Raw genomic sequence first — 8,119 nt, 5'->3', positions numbered from 1 at the left:
TGTGTGTGTGTATATCTGTGTATATATATATATGTATATATATGTGTCATAATTATGAATTTTGAAACCAATATTCAACATAATATATAAGTCACTTATAAATATCATATTTGATGGCATAAAAAGATGCACCCCTGTTTCAGCAGAACAGATTCAGACAAAATTTTTTTTGTAAATTAAAGCATGTATGCAAGAAATCCCAACTTCACAAACATGATCCAAGGAGGCTTTATGAAACTTATTTTGGGGAAAAAATAAGTTCCTTATATGCCATCAAATACAGTAAAAAAAAAATAGTATATTTTGCAGAGAAGAAATATCTTAACTCTTTTTTTTTATTATTGATTTAAAGTATACACTTTTATCATATAGCTCTACATACCTGAACTTGAATAATCAGATGATACAAATCTTTCAGTATTTCTTTCATCTTAATTTCAGCAGTACTGTTAGTCAATCCAAGATCAGAGTTGCTTGGACTGCTGTTGTGACTAGCATGGCTGCTGTTGCCAGATGCCTTGGTACGACCCATTTTCACATATGACTTCCAATTTGTCACCACCAGTCACAAATTGAATTTAAACTGCCATTGCAATAAACAGAAATAACACAGATAAAGCTCTGCAAAAAAGAGAGAGAGAGAGAGAGAAAACATTCAATTAAAAGAATTGTGAAATCCAAACTAATAATTATACAAAAACCATTTTATACAACAAACTTCAGATGTGTAAATGATGTTTAACTCTAAGTACAAGAATAAATACAGGATTTGCCAAAAGTATGCAGTAAGAAAGAAGTTATAAATAAGTGATTCTGATTTTAATACCATTTTTAAATAGTATGGTATTCTTTGCACCCAAGCCGACACACTCAAACATTAATAAGGATACACAAAAAGTTAAAGAATAGTTTAATACCGTTTTTATAAGGTCATGGATTTAATTTCTTTCTGAAGTTTAATCTATAAAACATTATTGTGTTCTCCTAAACATTATTGTGTTCTCCATCACCCAACAGTGCTCAACTGGTACTTATTTTATCAAATCCAAAAGGATGAAAGGCAAAGCCGACCCCAGTGGAATTTGAACTCAAAACACAAAGACAGATGAAGTGTTGATAGGCATTTCACCTGGCATGCATACAATTCTGCCAGATTGCCACATTAGGAACTCTTTAATTTAATAACAAATAATACTTGTCTATTGTGTCTGATGGTACCCAATCATTTAACACCATATTCATCAGATATGGTATACAGTCAGCTGGAAAAAATAAGCAGTACCTGTAATTCAAAGGGGCCAGCCTTGTCACACTCTGTGTCATGCTGAATCTCCCTGAGAACTACGTTAAGGATACACGTGTCTGTGGAGTGCTCAGCCACTTGCACATTAATTTCACAAGTAGGCTGTTCCATTGATCGGATCAACTGAAACCCTCATCATAATAACCAATGGAGTGCCATTTATATCTTTAACAAGAGCACACATTGGATAATGCAGTTCATATACATAATGTCTGATAAAGAAAACAAGAAGATTATGGCTGGAATTTATTTGATTATATGCCTACTCAATTATGGACATCAATGTCACAGTGCATGGTATGGTCTTCAAATGGAAACATTTTATAACTGGGAAAACAGATTGTGGACCACACAAAGTCATACAGGTGACTGTTTGTGTATCACAGGACATGTCAGTCCTAACCTAAAGCTCAGTAAACAATAACTATCAATATTAAACAATATAGTCTTCCAATACACACTAAGGCAGGATGGTCACAGCTGGAACATTTCTGATCATAGATCTATCTGACTAAAGTTGAAACAATTGACATTCTAAGCCTTTTTCTTTTATCGATATCATCTTCTTTTCAATTTTGTCCACTCTCAGTATCCTTGATGATGGTGATGAATTCTATGGCCAGGTCAACAAAACATGAGCAGTCCAAGAGCCATGAACATTTTGACATAATGTATCTCAACAACATTATCCAATGGCAGTCGAGATATATTGTCAAATATTTTAACACAATAAAATGGGAGTAATTTGATTGCTAGTTCTAGCATGTTGGCTAATTACAGTTGCTTTCAATATTTTTTATGGATGAAGTAGAAAAGCATAAGCATACATGACTTATTTTGGTAGGAGGGGGCGGGGCTTTAAGACTGCTGGGCTAAGTTTTCCTTAGGCCACATAATAGTGGACTGCAATGAAGTAACCAAGAACATGGTAGTAGTGTTAAACATGGAAATGGCTTAAATCTAACATCCAAGAAAAGGAACTGGAACTCCACCAGAAGCCCACGCAGTTTCCTCCAACCAAGTTTCACTTACGGGGGTTTAGTCACCTCAAGTCTATGGTAGTAGAAGACACTTGTACCAGCAGTGGGTTTGAACCAGAATACACATACTTTGCAAAACAAACTTCTTCACCATGCCCACCCTCATATACAAGTTATAGGTATTTGCACAACTGAAATATGTATTTATTGTTAATTATTATCTTTTAGGACAAGGTGGTGAGCTGGCAGAATCATTAGCATGCCAGGCAAAATGCTTAGTGACATTTCATTCATCTATGTTGTGTGTACAAATTCCACTGAGGTTGACTTTACCTTTCAGAATTGATAAAATAAATACCAGTTGGACACTAGGGTCAATGTAATGAACTTATCCCCTCCCCTAAAATGGTTGGCCTTGTGCCAAAATTTGAAATCATCATCATTTAGGATGTAACTCTACAGCTGAGTAGAACTCTCAGCCATTGGTAAGTATACAAAACAAGTAGGCTTTGTGGACTGAGAAATGTTAACAGCATCTACTATTGAATGGTGCTCAGTCTGACCTTAGCAAAACGATGTTGTTCCAGCATCATAATTAGTTTGATGTACATAAGAGCTGAACATCTGTTCACCCCCCAACTATCAAAACCTCCGTCTTTCTATTGCAGATCAAGACTCATGAGGTTGATTTTATCAACCTCTCTACAAGCTTCGCAATACTGACAATCTCAAATTCTTTCAACTAATATACTTAATTAACAAAATGCTTTCTTTAATAAAATCAGTTAGATGCAGCCATACCACTACTATCATAAATTTTTCTTTTCTTATTTCTATGATGGCAGCTATAACATTTTTCTGAGGTGGATGCTGGCCGAAATCCTTCATGGGTTTATTATACAAGAATTAGCTTTTAGTGTCAGTATGATAGTCTAAAACATCTGTTTACATTTCAGATACTTTTCAGCAGAACTAATTTCAATCAGTGTGGGGAACAAATACTTTGAAGTAAGATTAACCATATGCAAGATGGAATTAGTCTCTCAACTAAAATAAAACACGATTTTGGTCCATACACATACAAACTATGGAATCTGGTCGCTTTCGATTGAACAGGTCCATGATCAAAAGTGTTTCAGCTAAGACCAGCCTGACATTTTAGAAGTATCTAAGAATACATTATCCAATGCGTCCAGTATTTCGAGATAGTAGAGTGTTTTTCCAAGGCAATTTGGCAGTTATTTTTAGCAAGTCGCGCGATCTCTAGAGTACTAACGATCTAAAATCCTAATAAAAAGACATCTACAAGGATGTCATTACATCTCAATTCAATACACCTACAATGAGATTGAAATAGCATTTACAAAGGTGTACCTTCTTCAAGTTATATCATAAATATACGAAATGAAATCTAGTGGGATTTCAACAGAGACCAATACTTAAAAGTCCTCTGTGTATTAGTCAATTTCATTAACAGAAAATAAACATTGTCACATGTGTGTGTGTGTGTATACTGCTACATTGGTAAACATTGTCAGCAGGTGTGAATTACCAAGCACAAGGGTAAGTGCAGACAATTGAGGGGCAATATTGATGAAATATATCCAAATAGCAAATCTAACACTCTCTAAAAATAATAAAGGTAACTAGATGTTAGTTGGTCCCTAAATAAACGTCTCTGACTCAGCAATGCCCTAGAATGTCCTGCAATTTAAACCACCTACATAAACATCAGTTTTACGATTAATAGACAAATATATCGAAAATATGTGAGCAGATCAATAATTAATTAAATGATGTAATGTATTTGCTAATTAATACATGATGATATATTTAACTCGTTGATAAAAATAGGAAATTACATCACGGAAATATTTGAAGGTAAAATAAATTAATTAGCAATAAAAATTACACACGAAACGATATGCGTGTGTTAAATATGTGTACAAATCGATATGTATATATAATCAATATGTGAATATATATATGTATGTATAGTACACACAAACAATGGTGTCTAAAGTAGGCAGGTGATAATTTCAAATCACAAAAAAATAAAAAAAAAATTAAATATATTAAAATCCTAATTTTAAAAAAGTGAGGCATTCTTATAAAAGCATGATCCCAACAAAAATTGATTGTGGAGCATTGATAGTGTAAAAAAAAAATCAAGAACAGAAAACTATCAGTTGGGCTAAAAGAACAATAAAAGATGAGAAATAACAAAAGATAAAACGATTAGCAGGCGGATAAGTTCTCATTCTAGAGTTTATTATCAAAGGTAAGAAACGTCCCAAGTAGGCTTAATTAATTATAAAAACATAGTTAAAACAGCTACTCCTAATCTTAGTTTTGTTTGTATCAAGGATTTTTAAAGGCTGAAAGTAATGTTATATTTACTACATGTTGTTGTTATGGGATCATAGTTCACATTTTATTCTCACACACACAATCACACTCGTATAATTCCTCCTGGTTTATTCCATCATTCTCAAAGATGTACTGATTCCATGTTTATAAAACAAACAGAAAAGTTCTACGTGTTTGTATATTATTTAAATATTAAATATATAAAAAGAGAGAGCAAATAACGAGAATGTTTTTCTCGATTTCAGACAACCGAGATACATATAATTACATACATGGATGCGAGGGAGAGGACAGATGCAGGTTTAAAGTGTTCTCTCGGTATGGTAATGATGCTTCCAAAAACCTTTTTATGTAAAGGAACTAAATAGTCAACAAACAACAAATAAATAGAAACGGTGCAAAAACAAAATACCTACAGAAGTGACGAAGTTAAAAGTGAGAAATCCTATAATGTTCTTCCTGCCAACATTTCGGCCATCGGAATGTAGCCAGAAGTGTTCTGTTAGGGAACAACAAATTGCCAATTCAGGTGACGTAATAGAATTATTTCTTTTAATTTTACTAACAGTAGTATTAATATTATTGTTATTAGTATTGGTTGCGTTAACCTCGTTCTGTTTCTGTGTGATGAAAGAGGGGTAGAGTGTAGTCCCCCCTCCGACTTCTTCTTTGGTAGTTTGTTTGTACCGACTTTGTAACTACCCCCAGCCTCTTATCCACTGCATGGAACAACACACTTTCCGCAGCACCATATCGTTATCTATGGAAGGAGAGAAAAAGATGTGGCCCGGTGCTGATTTCTAATTGGTCGAACAGACCACGTGGATATATATACACCACTCCTATTGTAGTATATATATGACGGAGGTAGAGGGGAGAGGAGAAAAACAGATGCACATAGAGGAGGGCGAATGTAATAAAAGCAAAATAGAAGGGGAGGAATGTAAAAGAAAGACAAATAGAGAGAGAGAGGGGCGAAAGATAAAGAAAGGCAGATATCGAGGAAGGAGGAATGTAAACAAAGACAAATAGAGGTAGGGAAGGGGAGGTAAAGAAAGACTAAAGGGGAGAGGAACAGAAAGCAAGATAGAGATATAGGAAAAATAAGATAGAGAAACAAAAGAGGAGTGGGGGAGGGAAAGTAAGGGAAGTAAATGTTTCCCAAGAAATTATTTCAAAGATTTATCTACCTTTATTTTAAGAATTTCTTAGAGAGAAAATACATGTGTGTGTGTGTGTCTCTTTTACTCTCTTTTACTTGTTTCAATCATTTGACTGTGGCCATGCTGGAGCACCGCCTTTAGTCGAACAAATCTACCCCAGGACTTATTCTCTGTAAGCCTAGTACTTATTATATTGGTCATTTTGGCCGAATCTCTAAGTTACGGGGACGTAAACACACCACCATCGGTTGTCAGGCGATGCTGGGGGGACAAACACAGACACACAAACATATACACATACACACACATATATATACATATATACGACGGGCTTCTTTCAGTTTCCGTCTCCCAAATCCACTCACAAGGCATTGGTCGGCCCGAGGCTATAGTAGAAGACACTTGCCCAAGGTGCCACGCAGTGGAAATGAACCCGGAACCATGTGGTTAGTAAGCAAGCTACTTACCACACAGCTACTCATATATATACAAACATATATACATGTATATACATACATATATATATACATATACACACACATAATTACAGAGGTAGCAAATTGCTGGATCAGGTGATGAAAGTTACTGAGTGTCACAGCCCAACTAATTAGGGAGAGAGTTAGCTTAGATGAGATGCAGTTTGCTTTTGTACCAGAGAGAAGCACCACTGATGCTATATTTCTGGTGAGGTAGCTGCAGGAGAAATACATAGCCAAAGATAAACCTCTGTACTTGGCCTTTGTTGATTTGAAGAAAGCCTCTGACAGGGTCCCCCCTGAGCCCTTATCTTGTGGTCAATGCAGAAACTAGGGCTAGGTGAGTGGTTGATGAGAGCTGTACAAGCTATGTGCGGGGATGCTACCAGTAAGGTGAGGACTGGCAATGAGTACAGCGAACAATTCAGGATACAATTAGGGGTTCACCAAGGATCAGTGCTCATACCATTCTTGTTCATCATAGTCCTCCAGGCAATAACAGAGGAATTCAAGACAGGCTCCTCTATGCTGATGACCTTGCTCTTATAACTGAATAACTACCTGAACCAGAGAAGAAGTTCCAGGTATGGCAGCAAGGTCTAGAATCAAAGGGCCTTAAAGTAAACCTAACAAAAACCAAAGACTTAGTAAGTAGGAAGGCAAACAAATCACAAATCCCTTCAGGTAGATGACCATGCTCAATCTGTAGAAAAGGTGTAGGTAGAAACTCCATAAGATGCAGCCAGTGTAAGCTTTGGACACATAAACAGTGCAGCAATATCAAGGGAAGGTTAACAGGGAAACTAGCTTTTGTATGCAGAAGATGCACAAATACTATAACAAACTCTTAATTTGAAATTACTTTCTCTTCACAAGAAAAGTAAATAATGCTTTGTAGCAACTTTGACCAACTCCAAAGAAGGGAAGATATATAATAATCTTAAAAATTAAGTTTCTGAAATTGACAAACCATCAAGGAAAAGACAGTCTGGTTATCCGGATATCAGAAAACAGCAGTGATACACGTTTCTGTCAAAATAGGCGTCATCGGTACCACAGAACCATGTGTCCACTGCTGTCTTCTTTCTTACCCTTAGACAATCAGATTGTCTTCTTCATGGTATGTCACTTCATGATTGTGAGCCCGAAGCTCTAACCGCTGACCCATGCACCTTCATGCAATTGAACAGGATGAATGTATTTCCTGGTCCTTGAACTGGATGAATGTATTTTCAGTGCAGATTTTGGTAATGTTTTGTATCTGAAGTCTCTATGAGAGATCATTGATGGCTGCAAGGCACTTATAGTAACTTTGAGACTAGTGGGATGGGGAGGAGGGGAATGACAAGTCTGTTTCTTAACCTGTGTATTAATTGAGATGTCATCTTGAAATGCAATTAAATTTCAATGGGTTGACCACATATATTTCACTTTTCCAATCATAATGTGTATATTTGCCCGTGCTGGTGACACATAAAAAGCATCCACTACACTCTCAGAGTGGTTGGCGTTAGGAAGGGCATCCAGCTGTAGAAACCTTGCCAGATCATATTGGGGCTTGGTGCAGCTTCCTGGCTTGCTAATCCTCCGTCAAACTGTCCAACCCATGCCAGCATGGAAAGCGGACGTTAAAAGATGATGATGTTAATATGTATACAATGAGAAGAAAAGGGAGGGAGAAAGAGATGTTTTCAAAAACAGTGACTTAATCAAGAATAATATCTTGAATTCATCATCATCATCATCATCGTTTAACGTCCGCTTTTCATGCTAGCATGGGTTGGACGATTTGACTGAGGACTGGTGAAACCGGATGGCAACACCAGG

The 8,119-nt window shown here is 36.2% G+C and overlaps 1 protein-coding gene across 1 annotated transcript in view; it reads right to left on the bottom strand.

Moving 5' to 3' along the window:
* The window catches only part of LOC106867454 (SAGA-associated factor 29), a 21,821-nt gene extending 16,363 nt beyond the window's left edge, over positions 1-5,458 (bottom strand). Inside the window, exons 1-2 of the mRNA XM_014912332.2 lie at positions 5,070-5,458; positions 383-621 (exon numbers count right to left, since the gene is read on the bottom strand). Coding sequence (XP_014767818.1) covers positions 383-532 — 150 coding nt within the window. The 5' untranslated portion in view covers positions 533-621; positions 5,070-5,458. The remainder of the gene's footprint in view (positions 1-382; positions 622-5,069) is intronic.
* Positions 5,459-8,119: the final 2,661 nt, after the last annotated feature.

Source organism: Octopus bimaculoides, chromosome 6, assembly GCF_001194135.2.
Source record: "Octopus bimaculoides isolate UCB-OBI-ISO-001 chromosome 6, ASM119413v2, whole genome shotgun sequence".
Classification (NCBI taxonomy): domain Eukaryota; kingdom Metazoa; phylum Mollusca; class Cephalopoda; order Octopoda; family Octopodidae; genus Octopus; species Octopus bimaculoides.
This window is presented reverse-complemented; position numbering and strand designations above follow the sequence as displayed.